Source organism: Cervus canadensis, chromosome 6 (genome assembly GCF_019320065.1).
Source record: "Cervus canadensis isolate Bull #8, Minnesota chromosome 6, ASM1932006v1, whole genome shotgun sequence".
Classification (NCBI taxonomy): Eukaryota; Metazoa; Chordata; class Mammalia; order Artiodactyla; family Cervidae; genus Cervus; species Cervus canadensis.
In genome coordinates this window covers 96,755,615-96,773,667 of record NC_057391.1, presented here as the reverse complement: position 1 = coordinate 96,773,667, position 18,053 = coordinate 96,755,615, and the positions used below count along the sequence as shown (strand labels likewise).

At 37.8% G+C, this 18,053-nt stretch overlaps 1 protein-coding gene across 1 annotated transcript; it reads right to left on the bottom strand.

Annotated features, from left to right (window-relative positions):
- Window positions 1-3,104: 3,104 nt before the first annotated feature.
- On the bottom strand, window positions 3,105-17,050 carry TRIM69 (tripartite motif containing 69). Its single transcript, XM_043472800.1, has 5 exons — window positions 16,969-17,050; window positions 14,138-14,332; window positions 13,312-13,334; window positions 13,105-13,229; window positions 3,105-3,701 (listed from the first exon to the last, which is right to left on the bottom strand). The coding sequence occupies exons 1-5, from the start codon at window positions 16,996-16,998 to the stop codon at window positions 3,160-3,162; spliced, it is 915 nt and encodes a 304-aa protein (XP_043328735.1). The 5' UTR covers window positions 16,999-17,050; the 3' UTR covers window positions 3,105-3,159.
- Between the last annotated feature and the right edge of the window lie 1,003 nt (window positions 17,051-18,053).

The following is an 18,053-nucleotide window of genomic DNA, read 5'->3' as shown; positions in this document are numbered from 1 at the left end:
TATTTCCAAAGCTAGATAGTGAATTAATGAGTGGAATTTTTTGTATTATTCTCCAAACTGTACATTGCATTAGATATACTCTTCAGAATGTATTTTACAAGGCATTTTCCTTTTGAGGTTCTCACCTCAGTGAATCCCAACACACTGACTGGAGCCTCTTTATCCTCTACTTCATTTTTTGGATATTATCAGCCTCATCTCCTGTGGCATGAGAGAAAACAGTATATAAGCTAGCCCCAGTCATGCTTCCTAGTGAAGGCTATTCTGAGTCTGGACTTCCCAGGTGGCACCAGTGGTAAAACCCACCTGCCAGTGCAGGAGACATAAGATACGCTGGTTTGATCCTTGGGTCAGGAAGAGCCCATGGAGGAGGAAATGGCAACCACTCCAGTATTCTTGCCTGGGTAATCCCTTGGACAGAGCAGCCTGGCAGGTTATAGTCCATGGGGGTCACAAAAGAGTTGGACACAACTGAAATGATTTGGCACGCATGCATTCAGAGTCTGTTTCTAGCAGGGCAATCCTATATTGGTGTTTTATAATTCATACTCCTTAAAAAATTCCTACTTTTAATTGTAACCTGAGTTCTCAGTAACTGGATTCAAATTACTCAATATAGAATAACCAATTATCTGGGAAAACTGTGGGAAATTTTGTGTCATCTGTGTTAAGACAAATACTGTAAAGCTGAAGTAGCATATCTGAAAAAGTATTAAAGGTTGATTCCTACAGATAGTGGAAAATATGTATACATCTGTGGCCTGTTGTAATTCCCCTGGTGATCTGAATGAAACATTCACTGTTTTCTTTCCCTCTTTTAAAAACACTTTACTGTGGTATAATATACTTCTCATAAAAATTGCCCATTATGTATACAGCTCACTTATTTATAGTATGGGCTTCTCTGATGGCTCAGCAGGTAAAGAATCTGCCTGCAATGCAGGAAATGTAGGTTTGCTCCCGGATGTCAGGAAGATTCCCTGGAGAAGGAAATGGCTACCCACTTCAGTATTCTTGCCTGGAGAATTCAGAGGAGCCTGGCAGGGTACAGTCCATGGGGTTGTAAAGAGTCAGACAGGATTGAGCAACTAACACTATTTATAGTACATTTGTGTGGCTATGCAACCATTACCACAAAACATTCATTTTTAAAAATACATTGTCCAAGTCTAGATTAGAATTTACATTCATTCCTACTTATCTTTCCTTTTGTCCAACTTAATCACGTCTTTTTTTTCCTTTGAACTTTCTCCTCCTCTGCTGGTGAATATTGACCTCCCCTTTCTCTGAACTCTGTAGCACTTGTCTGTCCCAAAGGACAGACTTTACATGTCAATTATCTAGAACTTTGCCTGTATATGACTTAACTAGACCCTCATTTTTCCCCCAAATTCTTTGTCATATTACTTGAGGGTTTTTGTTTTTTTTTTAACCATAGTGCCTAAAATCCCACCATTAGAAATATTTACTTATTTATATGGACTGTATATTAGCTAGTAAGTAGTATTGTGTTAATGTTAAGTTTTCTGAATTTGATAATTTAGTACTGTGATTATGTAAGAGAATATCTTGGTTCTTAGAAGATACTTGCAGATGTATTTAGGAATAAGAATCTTAATGCCTGCAACTTATTCTAAAGTAGCTGAGCAAAAATGACATTAGTAATAATTATAGACACACACAAAATTATATGGGGTGGATGTCAGGAAGAGAGACTTAAGAAAATATGGCAAAATGTTAATGATTGGTAATGTAGGTGGAGAGTATATGGGAGTTTATCATACAAATATGCAATTTTTCTCTATGTTTAAAGTTTTTTTAAAAGATTTTAAAAAGAGAGAAATCATGTTCCTTTAGTTCAGTGGTTCTCTGCCCTGGACACATTAGTAAGCTTTTAGAAACTACAAATGCCTGGGCCCCAACTGCTAGAGATTCTTATTTAATTGGTCTTAAATGGGGTCCAGGCACCTGAATTTCTTTTAAGTCCTCCTAGGTGAACCTTTTTTTTTTTTCTTTTTTATACTTTTATATCCTTCAAAACATCTAGCAAGGTTCCAGGTACAGAATAGGTCTTTATTACATTCCAGTTTAAATGAATTCATTTAAAAAACAAAAAAACATTTCTTAAATGTAGCCATAACATGTCATGGCTGTTTGCCCTGTGGTGTGGGTCCCCTTCCCTGTGACAGATAGGATGGGGGCTTTTACCTTGCCAAGAGAGCTGTGCTGATTGTAATTTTAGAAGGCCGTGCTGCAGATCCTAGGCACTGCTCCCTTGCCCTCCATCCCTCCCCAAAAAACTGTCAGATATAGAGAATGAAGCCCAGTTAGATGGGACTTCTGTGGAAAGGAGACAGGGATGGTGCCTCAAGGGTACTGCTGAGGTTAGTAATGCTTAGAAAGAAGGAACAAGCTAGAGAATTAATATATTGGAGTGTACAAGATGAAATACACTGCTGTTTAAATTATAGGCAGGAAAAAAAATTATAGGCAGGAATGTTTACAAGGACATAGTCTAAAGTAAATGGATATACTTAAATATATTTGAATACAGAAAAACAAGTGTTCCACAGATAGGTAAACCAAGAAAAAGAAACTGAGAAAGAGTCAGAGATTTGCTGGACTAAAAAAGTATCTGGAGAGAATTCAAGACCAGATTATAAACTGGCCCAGTCCATCTTATTTTTTAAGTCTCAGGAACAGTTTTCCTTTAATTAAAGTAACAGTTTCCAGGAAATAAATGTTTTGTAAAGTTTACATAAGAGCATAATTAAATAGGAAGAAGAGTGCACATCTGAAAATAATCTGTTAAGAGTCATTATGTTGGAGAATAAGGACCTCATGATAGAATTTCTGATCATGTTTGAAAAGGGTTCCCGAACATCACAAACTCAAGTTGCATTTTGCTCTGGTAAAAAAGGATGATGAGCATGCTCATGAAAGTGGCTCCTGTGTCATAGTAGACCCCAGAGAATTAGAATAACATCTCAAAAATCTCCAATGAAATCCATTTAGAATACTGAGAATGGAATTCAATTTGTGAATCCTCTTTTCATTTTCCAGAGTTCCCCATACATTGGGAAGAGAAACCAGTGAGACTGGTAAACTATTTCAATACCTCTTTAATAACTCTCTGAATTTACACAATAGTATGACAGATTACTGTGGATGTAAGATATGCAGTGGTTCTTTATTCTCTCCACCATCATTAAGGCAAGGGCAGAAGTAGGGGTAAAGTTTCTCCATGAACGTGCTACTGAAGGTGTAAATGTGGGTCATAGTTTTAGCATTGTAGAAGGACACTTGTCCTCCCTCATAATCTAGATATATGCCCACCTTGTTGAGGTTGTTACTCAGTTTCAGACTGCAAGAAGGAAAATCCAGAGCCTTTAGATCCGTTTGGTTCCTTAGTCTTAAAAGCCAGAATCCTTGCTCAGGAGTTAGAGGACAGCTGCCCTTCCGAAGGATGGATTCTCTGACAACTCCAACTGTCCATTTTGTCTTCTTTGCTACTTCTACTTCCCAGTACCACTTTCCAGATGTGAAGCCTTTTGAGCCCAGCACAGCCACACTTGAGTCAAACCTCTCTGGATCATCAGGCATTACCTGCTTAATGTCACCATGCCACACACTGGTTCGGTTTTTGGAGAGCACTAGATTTGGGTGAGCAGTTTTAGGGTCCAGAGTTAATGGAGATAGGCCTAGTAAGAAAATAAGAGAAAGCAGGGCGTGGGGAAAAAGGGATGAATGCAGGTTCCCATAGACAGTATTTATGTGCTTTATTTCCCTATGCCATATATGCCTAGATGGGCAGATAATAACCTAAATGCTATATATATATATATATTGTTTTGATATCCATGTAGCTACATTCTAGACATTTTTTATATTTGTGGTAAAAAATCAGACTTTACTCTGAAGCAATTTATACTCTAATAAAAATTACAGATAATATAAATCTGTACTAATACATATAAGAAAATAACAAATGCTGAAAGGATAAAGATTCGGTAAGTGTGCCCAAAAAAAGATTTCTAAGGCAATAAGTATTTTAGTTTTATTTAATAAGTATTTAGTATTTAATAAGTATTTAGTTATGCAACATGTATGAAATGTATCAGGATGCTTTGGGTAAACAATGGCAAAAACAGAATGAGTTAAAAACAGTAGCTTGCATGATAGAGAAGATAAGGGCTTGCCTGTTAGGAGCAGGTGAGACTGAACTAACTGATACAGAATTTAGAGGACAGTGGTAGAAGTTTGCATTTGGTTTAATAGACACTGGAACTTTTGAGGTCTGGAATGGTTAATGCCACTGATGATCCAACTGTGATTCACAGACTGTATAATTGCCAGTCTGGGACAGGATGGTAGAGAAATTAAGAGTAAGCTCTTAGAAACTGTCATAGAAATCTGACAGAGTAATTTTATATCAATCAATTTAGTTAAAAAACTGAGCTTGCACTTTGTAATTTTTTTAACTCCATTTTTTCAAATAACATTTATATTCTACAAACATCAGTTTTTAAAATTGGTCCTTCATCACAGGTAATTTGACAAGTGGTTTAGACAGATCAATGGACAGCAGTATAAAAAAGGAATTTCTAAATGAAGAGAGGTTGGAAGCATATTAGCAAGAAGGTGACACAAATTCTAAGTGTGAGATAATTGAGCCTTGGCACAAAATTTGATAAAGGAAACCCAAAAACTGTTCAAATCATAGACAAAGATACAAATATGCATTTGTATTTGTAACACATTTGTTGTTAATGGATTTATTTATCCTTGGAAGCAAGAACAATCCAACCTCGCTCTCTCTTCTCAGAAAAGCTTGAGTCTTTTCCATCATCCCAGAGACTTTTTCTTTCTAACAAAGAGACTTTGAAGAATCCTGAAGATTTTCCACATAGGCCAAATCTTCTCACTGTCACAGATTGATCCTCATTCATGTAGGGTTGTTATTTTTTCAGATGTGAGGACTGTAATTTCTTTGGAGGTATCATAAAGAATTCCTGCTAACCTTTTTAGAACCCCAGTCTGCTCTCATCACCAAGCCTCTGACATCTCCAGCTAGCTTAGCCTGCCCTCGCTTTGAGGATTCCTAGGAGTCAGCTTTGCATCCCAGCTTTTCTTCTTATGCCATATTCAATCCAACAGTAAGTTCTGTCAGCTCCACTTTCAGAATATATTCTGAGCCTACTCAGAATATATAGACATAACTTCCACAGATACCAGTGTCTTGGAACTACTGCAGTAGCTTTTTAACTGTTCTGTTTCCACTCTTGCCTGTCTGCAGCCTATTCTGCCAATAACAAGAATGAGATCATCTAGTTCTCCAACTCAAAATACTCTTATGCTTCCCATCATCCAAGGTAAAATCCAGAGTCATTATTGAAGAGACAAGACCTGCATGATTTACCCACTTCTCTGACCTCATCTCCCACCTCTTACCACATCCCTCCCCCAATTCAGTTTGGTCCAACCACCCTTACCTTTTGGCTGTTCTTTGAACATACTAAGTTCATTCCTACTGCAGGGACTTTACACTTTCTATTCCTGTCCCTGGACATTCTTTCCCCACATTGTTTACTCCTTCACATCATTCATATCTTTATTCATGCAAGTTCAATAGAATGTTATTGATAGAATCTAGCTAGGTTAGAAGTATTTACTGTAAAATTCTTTAAACTTTTCAGTATGTTTAGAAATGTCTACAATAAAACACAGGGAGAACCTGCTCAAAGAGATTTTCTCTGAGCATTCTATCTAAAGTAGCATGTTCATCCATGTATCATGGTTTATATTCTTATCCTGCTTTCTTTTCTCTCATAAATTATTATTTGTTGAGTGTGTCATGCTTTGTTTTCTTCAAAATAGTTATCAGTATGTGAAATTACTTAATTGTCTCTTCCACTAGAGTGTAATCTCTGGAAAAGCAGGGACTTTGTTTTGTTTCCTCATCTATCTTCAAAATTTGAAACTGTTCCTAGGTATTCAAGTGACTATTTGTTAAACAATTAAATGAACTGCAATTAGAGTTCCATATGAATCTTTGACACCAACTAATTTCACCATGCCTCGTATTCATGTTATCCTTTGCATAAATACCCAGATTGTAGATCTCTCTAATGATTTAATGTCTACTGTACTTTTATCCTCATTATTCTGTTCTTTACTTCCTCTGCCTTCAGCTGTTCCTCCAGCTGTTCCCACCCAACCATTTCCACTCTGCCCTTTGGATCTACCTCCCCGTTTAACTCTCATACATCTTCAGTTTACAGAATTCTCTTATCACCTCGTTAATTTAACGTAATCCAGACTGATTCTTCCAAAAAAAAAAAGCTAACTGAAAAACAGTTTCCAGAAGTTCAAGAGACTATTCATTTTCTAAATTCAGATGCTGGAAATCAGATAGTCACCACCATCACTTCCAGACCTGTGCTCTGTTCCTCAATCTCATGTTAAAAAATCATTCTTCATTTGAGGCTCTTGTCATTCCTTTTCACATTTCTCTCCTGTCTCTATTTAATGCTATCATCTACAAACTTTTCTTGGTTATACCCCCTGCATTTTGGGTTGGCCTTACTTTCCTACGTCAAATCTAGCCCATCATTTTGAGGGATTTTACTGTCTTTTGGATATAGCTGCCCTTCTCTTCTTGCATGTCTGTGACTTTATTGCTAATGACTTTTGACTCCTTTACATTTAAGCTGCCCATATCAATGACTATATTCTGAAACTTGTAGTCATCAGGAACTGTTCGTTCTCTAAAATCTTCAATTCAGGTATGCCGTACTCTTTATTTTTTGAGCTTTCTCACTCCCATCTCTCCCTACAACCATTACTTGACTTCATTAATGTCTCTAGACTCCCCATATTTCTCTTTATTATCCTAATCTCTTTGCTTCCTGGCTTAAAATTCTTCCCTAAACAGTTTAGCATTGATAGCTTTGTTGCCAATAACCTCAACACTTTTGTCCTCTTATGTTTCTGTTTCTGTAGCATCTGCCATGCAGCTCTCCAACCTTGGATCTATTCAGCTATTCAAATTCACATCCCAGTTCCTCACCATTGCAGGATGAAAATCACAAAATTATGCATACAGATACTGCTACAAATTGATTATTTCTACTCTATGCTTGGCCATCAGCACTGCCCCAAACTCTTATATTTCCTAAATCAAAGCCTCTCCACTTCCTCACAACAGCAATTTCAAACCTTCAACTCCTCCTCAAATTACTGTTCCACCACTTCGCTCCTCAATTCCAGGCAGAAGGCTTCATCTTCTCTTTCACAGAGAAACTACAGTACATTTTATAAATGAATAGATGAAGAGATGAATCCCTCAATAATTCTTACTCATACTGCAAACCCTGTCTCACAAAATTGTTTGCTTCTACGGTCTTTATCTCCTCTCCAGTTTTGGAGAAAGCTATGTAAAGTCAGTACATCTCTCTTCTGTAGCTCTCACTCTTCCCAACGTTCACCAATTATTCCCTTTTTTATGCTATTGATTTCTGCCCTTCCACAGGCTGCTTCCAGTCAGTATGTTTTTAGAAGTCCTCTTTTGACTTTGCTTCCACATATACACCTTCCCTTCTTATTGAAACTTCTCAAATGAGTGATCTATTCACTTCATTACTGCCTCATTCCAAATTGTTCCTGAACCCTATACAATATATAATAACTTATACTCATTCCACTCTTTTGAAATCACCCCTGTCAAAGCCACCAATTATTAAAAGCATCTCTTTTCCAGTTATTTTCTAAATTGATCTTTGCATTTGGTATGAGTGATCTTTCCCTTCTCCTTGACACTCTGTTTGCTTTAGATTCCATGGGGACTTTATTTCCTGTTTTTTCTCTTATTTCTCTTGCCAGATAATTCCTCAGTCCCTTCTGAGGCTTAATTGACCTTCATCTGTTGTTATTCTGTATAACATGCTCTCTCCTTGACTGTATGCTCCCATTTTCCTTAGGTAATCTCATTTATCAATAGCTCAGCTACCCCCACTCAATACTATTTGTTCCAGCTCTGGCCTCTCTCCTAAGCTCCAGTTAGAATAATTATCCATTTGAATATATTCATTTAATTGTTCTATAGGTCAACACAATATGGCCAAAATTGAACTCATCAGCACCCTCCAAAATCTGCATCTGCTGTGTTTTCATCCTTGACATCACCTTTCTCTATCCCTTACCACTAATTACTGTCCTGTTTATTTCAGCTCTCAGAATTCTGTCTCTGCAATCTATTCTTTATGTTCCATTACCATGCCTCTGGCTTACATCTTAATAATTTTTCACCTAGAAGGTTGCAGCAGGCTCTAACTTGGTCTTCAAGACTCTCCTGGGGAGCAGAAACTATGTCTTTTATTTCTGTATCCTTGGAGCCCAACTTAATGCTCGGCATGTAGTAGGCCCTCTCTGAGTATGTCAAATGAAAGAATGAACTTTGGTGATATTTTATTGATACACACAAAACTAAAGAAAATATATTAAAATATTTTAAGATAGAAACAATTCCCTGCACTGAAATACATGAATGGCCATATTGTCCATGGTTGCTTTCTCACTACAGTGGCATAGTTAAATAGTTTTGACAAGACCAAACAACCCCCAAAACCTAAAATATATACTATCTAACTCTTTATAGAAAAAGTATGAGCCCCTGTCTTAAAGCAACAGCCTCATTTACAAGGCCAGAAAGAAGAAAATAAGAATCTGCCGAATAAGAATAAGCAAAGGCCTAGAAATAAGAAGTATAAAGTATATGTTACCAAGGTTTGACCATAGTTACATTATTATTAAAATAGTCATATATTAAATAAGTCCCATTTGATTTTCTTAAATGTAAAATTATACCGAAAGTAAGGGGAAAGTCAGTTTGTGCTTTAAATGATGCTAGAAGTGAAGTTTGGGGGCAAAGGGTACAAGAAGAAAAACACTGCGTTCTCAGAGCTAGAACTTTCAGGGCAGAGTAACAGAGGAGGGAGCTGCACAGAGAGGTCAAAACGTCCACAGAGGGGTTCCCTCCAGGCTGGGACTGAGCATCGCCCCGTGACTGCAGGGAGACTCATTAAACCTAGAGAGTGAATCTCCAGAAAGCAGAGCTCACACAAGACTGGGAATAGTTCTCAATCCTGCCAGTCAGAATGGAAGAATGTTATAACGTGGAACATCAGACAGAGTACTCAGAAGGGTAATATCTTAGAAAATTGGCAGAGTTAGCCCCAGATTAAACGCTTCTCTTGAAACATACTAACAAAGCTTAAAGGCTCAACAAAGCTTAAAGTGTCAAAAGGAGCAAAGTTATTTCAAATAACTTCAGTAAATGCCAAAGTTAAATCAATAGAGCCTAAAGGATTACAACAAAATTAGCAAATAGCAATGTAAAACTGATCATGTTTGACAGCCAGAAGAGACAAGTTGCATAACTACCCATTCCTTAAGTGTGAGCTGCACATAGTAAGTTGCTTCCTAAGTATACAGTATGGAAATGAGAGGGGAAATAACCTACACTACCTCAGCCAGGTGATTAAAGCCAGCATCAACAGTCATAGACTATGCCGACAGAATGTATGCCTGATATGATGAAAATGACACTTTAACTCCATGGTCTCCCTCGCAGTAACTCACAACCCTACCATTGTTGTGAGAAAAACATCAGACAGATTGCACTAATGTGGCATCCTACAACATACAGAACCAGCAGTCCTCAAAACTGTCAAAATCATCAACAAACAAGAAAAGCCTGAGAAATTGTCACAGCCAAGAAGAGCTTAAAGAAACATGACAACTCAATGTAATGTTGCACCTTCAATGGGATCATGGAATGGAAAAATGAAATTAAGTAAAAAACTAAGGAAATTCAAATAAACTATTGATTTTAGCTACTAGTAATGTATTTGTAATGGTTCATTAATTGTAAATAATGTATCACACTAAATATAAGATAATATAAACTAGGGATGAGGTATATGAAAGCTATCTGCTATATTTTCAATTATTCTGTAAATCTAAAAGTATTCTAAAAAATAAAGTTTATTAAGAAGAAAAAATATATATCAGCCATGCAAAGCAGCAGGAAAATATAATCCACACAGTCAGGAGAAAACTCACACAATAAAAACATGTTAGAAATTACAACAGTGGTGGTATTAGCAGACAAAGACATTAAAACAGATATTATAAATATCTCTCATTAGCCTGAGAATGTAGATGAAGAGTGAACGTGGTAAAGAGAGAAACTGATGATATAAAAAGATGCAACTTTTTGAAGAAATGTAACTGAAATGAAAAACATCCTAAACAGGATTAACAGAAGATTAGACAGTGCAGATGAAAAGATGAGAGACCTTGAATAGCAATAGCAACTATTCAAAATGAAACACAGAAAAAAGGCTTAAAAAATGAGAAGTGAGACAATTTTAAGTGGTCTAATGTGATTGAAGGCAGAAGGAGAAGAGGGTGACAGAATATGAGACGGTTGGATGGCATCACCGAGGCAGTGGTCTTGGGCAAACTCCAGGAAGATGATGAGGGACAGGGAAGCCTGGTGTGCTGCAGCCCATGGGGTTGCGAAGAGTCGGACACAACTTGGTAACTGAACAACAAGAACATACGTAAAATTAGAGTTCCAGAAGTAGAGAAGAAAAGATGGAGCGGTACAAAACTGCTGAAAAAGTAATAGCCAGCATTTTTCCAAACTTGATGAAAATTATAAACCCATGGATCCAAGAAAACACACCAAGACCCAGCATAATCAACTTGGTGGAAAAGAAGAGACAAAAAACTAAATCTTACAAGTAACCCATGAGAAAAAAAGATAGTACATACAGACAAATGATATAAAAATGATAATAGACATCTCATCAGAAACTATACAAGTGAGAAAACAATGGAGTGGCTTTTTTAAAGTAGTAGAGTCTATCAACCCACAATTCTATATGAGGAAAAATATTTTTAAAAAAGATAAAACTGTGGTGATATCCAAACATTGTCACAGTAAAACTCAACTTGTAGTAAAAGATTAAAAAGATGACATAAAAATGGAGACTGATATTAAAAGAAACAAAAAGAGTCTTCTAGACCAGCATGGATAGTACTCCATGTGGATGAACCAGAGGCAGGAAAAAAAAAAAAAAGAAGAAGCTGAAGGCAAAGTGCAAGAAAGGAAAGTGGGAAAGCAAAGCAAAAGCAGTAAGGCAATGAACGGTTTAGCCTGGTAGACCCTTAAAAAAACTCGAAAAATGCCACACGAGATGGGTCCAACGTATACATTGGTTTCAGCGTCCACCAAATGAAAACTTTATTTCCATGTTTTAGCTTGGCTTTTTTCAATTTAAATCCAGCATAACTTCTCAAATTTGTTTTGGGAGCTTGAACAAAATATTTTCTTCGATGGATTTAAAACAATTGGAAAGATAGACATTATCAAACTTTGGCAAGGATTTGGAGAAACTGGGACTCTCATCCATTGGAGGTGGGAATTAAAATGATGCCACCATTTAAGGGAAAAAAATGTGATAGTTTCTTATAGTTAAGCATATACTTAACATACAACCCAGCAATCCCATCACTATATATTTACCCTGAAGAAATTAAAGGGCAGACTTCCTCTGGTGGTCCAGTGGCTAAGAATCCACCTGCCAATTCAGGGGACACGGGTTCGATCCCTGGTCCAGGAAGATTCCACACGCTGTGGACCAACTAAGCCTGTGCATCACAACTGCTGAGCCCAGGTGCTGCAACTGCTGAAGCCCATGTGCCCTAGAGCCCGAGCTCTGCAGCGAGGGAAGCCCGAGCTCTGCAACGAAGAGTAGCCCCTGCTCACCAAAGCTAGAGGACGCCCGGGTGCAGCAACAAAGACCAGCGCAGCCAATAAATCAATTAAATAAAAATAAAAATTTTAATAAGAAATTAAAACAAAAAGATTTATAAACAAATAGTCAAGTTTCTTCCTACTAGCCATAAACTAGAAACTATCCAAATGTCCATCAATTGGTGAATGAATAAGCAAATTGTGATGTATCCATAAAATACAGTGATTGATACATGCAACAACATAGGTGAATCTCAAAAAACATTTTGCTAAGTGAAAAAAGCCAAACAGAAAAGACTATATAATATATGTATGAGATTTTAGAAAAGACAAGTAAAGTGATATAAAGTAGATCAGTGATTATCAGCAGCTGAGGATAGAAGAAAAAGATTTACCACAAAGGGTTATGCAGGAACTTTGGGGGATGACAGAAATTTTCTATATCTTGATTTTGGAGATCTTTACATAAGTGTGTACATTTGTGAGACTCATCAAATTGTACATTAAAATTAACGAATTTTTTTCTATGTTAATTATACCTCAGTAAAGCTGATTTTTTTCATTGTCAGCTACCTGGAAAAATTAGCGGGGGTAAATGTGTGATTTTCATTAAATCAGATTACAAACAATACAAACAATTACAATTACAAACAATAATGAGTCTATAAAAAACTTTATTTAGAGCTCTACTTCTGTAACTATTTTTATTTAGAACTTTATTTTATGTTCTTGAAATGTTGTTTGTGTTCTTTTGTTGTGCTCAGTTGTTTTTTTTTTTTTTTTTTAGTACCTGCAGGATGACAAAAACTTAGTCACAGCTATTGAAATAATTGGTTTTCTTTTGAAGCACTTAAGATCTCTAAACAATCTCCTACGATGACATACTCTATGTTATGAACATTAACCACAAGAGGAACTGTACTCATACATGTGATGAATATGTATAGTAACTTCCACCTTCAGGGCAGAGATGCCTCAGAGACTTATATAACTATTTTAGAAAAATATTGAAATATTGGTTGTTACATTTGATAGAACAGTTAAGCAAAATAATAGGCTGAGAAGTTAGTTCTAACACCAGACTCTGTTCACAAGTATAAAATCCTGAATTCTTAGATAACAGTAAGAGAAGAAATTCAGTCGTACCAACTAGCCTTTTGGCTAAACTTCACTCCTCCCTCCGTCTAGACTCCAACGTACTGTTAGGGCCACAGAAGAGGTCCTGAGAATGAAACATAAATTGGGAGCCCCAGGAACCAGTGGCTCCTACCCTCTGATACCTGGGGAGAGGGCGGACTGCATGTCCCTCCACATCGTGTACTGGATGGGCCCTTTGAACACGCCTGGGCTCAGCTTTCTGGAGACAAGCTCCTTGGGCGTCAGCACTCTCATTCCTTGCTCCAAGCTGCAGGGGATATAAATTGTTTATTCTTAGACATCCTCCAGGGACTGAAGGCAGGCTGTTAATACCACAAGGAAACACTTACCTGTCCAAGAGAGGTGTGATGTCCTAGAAGAGGGAAGGAGAAATGGAAAGGTTAGATGCATGTTCATCAGTTCCAGAAATTTGTTTGGTGTTACTGGCCACCACCAGAATTTGATGGTCAAAACTGCAGTCCTGTGCAGATGGCCCCCATCCCATTGCCACCAGCTTCTCTCATCCTCCAAATGCCTTTTCTGATCTTCATCCTTCATCTATCCCAGGATAAACTGGCTTACTTTCCTCTGATTTTCTAGAGTTTCTTTTGACAGGAAACAAGAAAAAAATTAAGGTTAAGCTGTTTTTACCTATACTACCACGTAGTCTCAGGAGAACAACACAATAGGTATTCCCACCCCAAGGCCACTTTCTTTACTATGGCTAAATAAAGCTTCTGAGTCCTAAGGTGGTAACTAATGCCACTTTAGAGGTGAAGCGTCAGGTAGCAAAGATTGGCAAACAGCTTTTCAGACAGGTCAATTTATTATTGCTGAGAGCCAGTAAAAGATACAGTTTAGGTGGCAGCATTCTTATTTTTGAGAAATAAAGCTTCAGAGTTCTTTATGGGGAAATATTAAAGCATATTGCTTTTAATGGCATTCTTTACTAGGTGTGTGAAAATGTTCAGTTGAGTATAAGACAAAAGGAACCTTCTGCTTTTCTCCCAGGGAATCTTAAAATCACTACAGCAGATTTTTTTCCCCTCCTGGAAGGGCAAATCTGCTTGTACGTTCTTTCCAACCCTCTCTTCCCCCCTCTATTGTACCCATAGTCATGTTGGTATGGAGTCTCACTTTGAGAAAGTCGAAGGGGTTCTGCTGCTCCATCTGTGCCTGGATGCTCATCAACATCTCCTTGGCTAGGAGACACTGTTCCTGAATGTGGCTCAGATTCAGCTCCATCTCCGCATTCAAGGCTTTCCCCTCTTCTCGGAGCTCACTTAAAAGGTCCTTTTCTTTGCTGTGCAGGAACTGATGCAGCTTTAGAAACTCCAGGGAGATGTGTTGCTGCAGATGTAGCTTGTTTTCCTGGAAACCTCCATGATCATCACCATGGTAATTACTGAGACTAGGATTTAGGGATGGGGGCCCACACCACCAGCACTCATACAACTTGGGAAATACCATAATAGGAAAATGCATACAAATACTGCATATCAACATTCAACTGTACTAAAAGGAGGCCTTTGGGAAACTTACTCTGTCTTTCCCAGCTAGTTTAATAGTTAGGGTTGAAATAATCAAAAGTCATCTCTAGGTTCCTGTTGCAAAACTGAGGTGGTAACTAATGCCATCTTAAATAAGACTGTGGGGTTAATCAAACATTTTAAAATGAACAATAATACCCTTTTATCCAGAAGTACAAACCATTATCTACCAAGTGATGCTGTTAGACTGGGTCCATAGGAGGCTGGAAGAACTGTCCTTTTTTAAGAAATCAGAACTGGAGGGGGTACCATTCCTGCTGCCAGGACAATACAAAAGAAGCCAGAGATGGGCAATGTCTGAAGCACCTGAAATTGATAGCTGCTACACTGGCAGCTCTTTTCCTAGGTGACTTCAGCTTCCTCATGGGTAAGCCATCTGACAGCCTGGCTTCTCAGTTCCTCATCATCATTTCTAGTGATTTTTACCTTTATCTACTCATTCTTTTAATCACACTGAGGGTTTTATCTTCCCCGGCAATTGTACCATCTCCAGAATTACTCTTTATGTTTACCTACCCAGATTCCACTGTTGCAACAGTTACTGGATTTCATAGAATCCTCCTATTCATTGACCCCTCCATTTCTGTTCATCAACTTCTCTGTCTTCATGTCCCCTCTTATCCAGCTTATATTCTATGGTCAACCACTGTAATTGTACTCTTTAAAATAGTCTTAACTCTCACTGTCTTCTAGGTCAGACATTTCCATTTTTCCTTTTACCTATTTCACCACTATTTCTCAGTCTCATTTGTTAGTTGTGTCTCTAACCAAGCTCTGAATATTAGATGACTTGATATTCTGTCCTAGGCTCTTTACCTTTCCCATTCTACACTCTCATTCTCGGTAAGAGCCTCTGCTCTCACAACTTTGAAGTGTAGTCTGTACACTGACTTCTTGTCAGCCTAGACCAACTTCTGAACTCCAGATTCATATATCCAACTGTCTATTTGATATCACCACTCGCCTCTCATATCTAGTCAGTCACCACATGCAGGTAGTTTTTATTTCCAAAGCATATGCTGAAGCTGTTTATTTCTTTCGGTCTCTACTGCCTTTTTAGTCCAAGCCATCATCGTTCTCTGGGATCACCGCAGTAGTCGTCTTCTAACCATTATCCTTGTCATTGCCTTTCTCCAGTCCACACTCCCACAGCCACCAGACTGATGCTTTCAAAATGAGATGAGACCATGTCCTGTTTAAACCCTTTAATGACTTCTCAATTATGCACAGAATGAAATTCAAAATTCATAACTTTATCTACAAGGGCCTACATGATTAGGCCTTATCTGCCTTTTCGGTCTCATCTTGCCTACCAAGATCCATCTTAATCGGCCTTCTTTCTGTTTAACATAGTAAGTAGCTTCCTGTCTCAAGAACTTTTCTGTAATGCTCTTTCCTCTTCATAGAACATTCTCCAGGCCATTTCCTTCATATTCCCCTCACCCAGTTCACTTGGCTAAAGATAACACTTATCCTTTAAATTCTCAATTTTTAATAAGAAATTTTTAATTTCAATTTTTAGTGACTTCAGTCTAGATTAGGTTCTCCATTTATATACTCTGATATACTATATATTTATAGTAATTTATAGTAATTATCACAGTGATGTTTTATTATTGGTGGGATTATTTAATTAACATCTGTCTCCCACCATAGTTGGAATACAATATCTAGCATAATCCTGCACCACTCAAATATTTGTTGAATGAATGAGTGTTGACTGTAATAGCTGAACTAAGAACTCTTAGAACAGGAACACGATTCTCTTGAGACATCATTATTTCCATCTATCCTTCTTCTTTCCCTCATTATATTTATTTCTTCTTCCAGAAGCCAAATGCCAGAGAAGACTCTCCTCTATAGAATAATTAATGAAGAAACAGAACTCCCAAATTATTCCCCCAACCTAGGAACTGATTTGCCAAGTCCCTAACCATTAATGTTGTCCTAGAGCTCCTGTAAAGTTGAAAGTATAAGCAGTAGTTTTATTTAGTTTGGGAAAAGCTAAGAAGGATTAGATCAGAGAGAAAGCCAGCAATCTAAGAGACTTTGGTTCAGAGATGCCTGGTTTTAAACCCAAAGAAAAGAAAGGTATTTCTTTGAACATTGCAATCTTTAGTGGATTTTTTAAAAATAAATTCCTTATTTTGCCATAGATAATAGGAAAAATCAGACAGATCACAGCCCCATAGCAGTCACCTAGTGACTGCACCACGAAAAGGATCGGCTTATCTAGGGGAAAGGTCAGTCTGCTCTCTCTGTTGATCAGCTATTGGGAACCTAGTCCACTGCCATATTTCTTTCCACTCTTACAATGTCTGTTTTCTACTTCTATAGCCCAGGTGCCATTTAGCATTTTGTTATATATGTAAAGATACCTTTCCACCCACATAGCTGAAGTTACAAGGAGGGTACAATTCCAGTTCTGTCTCATGATCCGTCTACCCTGTTCCTCACCTTGTGAGCAGCAATAGCATCTTTCTGCATATTCTTCAGGGACTGAAGCTCCTTCAGGGTTGCCTCCAGTTGACCCTGATGGATGGTAAGCTCCTCCTAGGGATACCATAAAGAATTAACCCCTGCTAATTGGGAGATAAAGGGCCATGAGGAACATCTACCCCAAAGCCCCAGGGTGTCAGGGGGAAAGAAAGCAAGCTCCTGCTACAAAAGTCTCCTTTTCCCTCGTATCATAATTCCTGTCTCTTCCAAAAATTGTGAAGAAAATTACAAACTGCAGAAAAACTAAGTTTTATCTTCCTGTTAGCTAACTACAGGGCTTTGAGGAAGATAACAGAACTCTGTACATTTTCTACTATATTTATACTGTTCTTGCTATCTCTACTTTTACTTACATTGTTCTGAGAACACTTGTTTATTCCTTCTGTCAATTCAAATAATTGACCCCCGTTCAAGCTTTCTTTCACCATGCCTCCCCTGACCATTTCAGTTTTCTCTAATCTCTGAAATTCTAAACACTTGTGAATTACAAATGTGACAAAAATTTAGCTCTCAGCAGTAGACTGTCTTATATTCCTTCTGTTGTTTTGTTCACTTTAAACTTGTCTAAATTTCAAGACTTTTATAACAAAAGCAATATTTTACATGTCCATGTTCTGTACAGTGTCTGGTAGAATGCTGTCAAGGCTAGGTTTAGGTAAATGTTTGATTGATTGAGGAAGTAGGCCAGAGCTCCTTTACTGCTTCCCTATAATTGACAACTGCAGAGAAAGAACTTTGCAAGATACGTTGTATTTTTTGAGCACTCTGAGCTTTCTAATAATCACTTGAATGAAGGGGTGGTATTGAAAGAAGTCCAACAAATGATTTTTCCCAGCCTTCCTAAGGAATTGCTCAAGACTGTTCAAGACCCAGGGCTCACCCACCGTGAAGAAACGGACAGCATCAGAGATCTGCAGGAATTCTTTAGACTGCCCCACAGACAATCGAGCATCTTTGCATTGAAAGCAAATTAGTCTCCCGTCTGGCTTACTGAACAGTTTCAGGTTCTCTCCATGCTCTGGGCACCGTGGATGGCCCTTGAG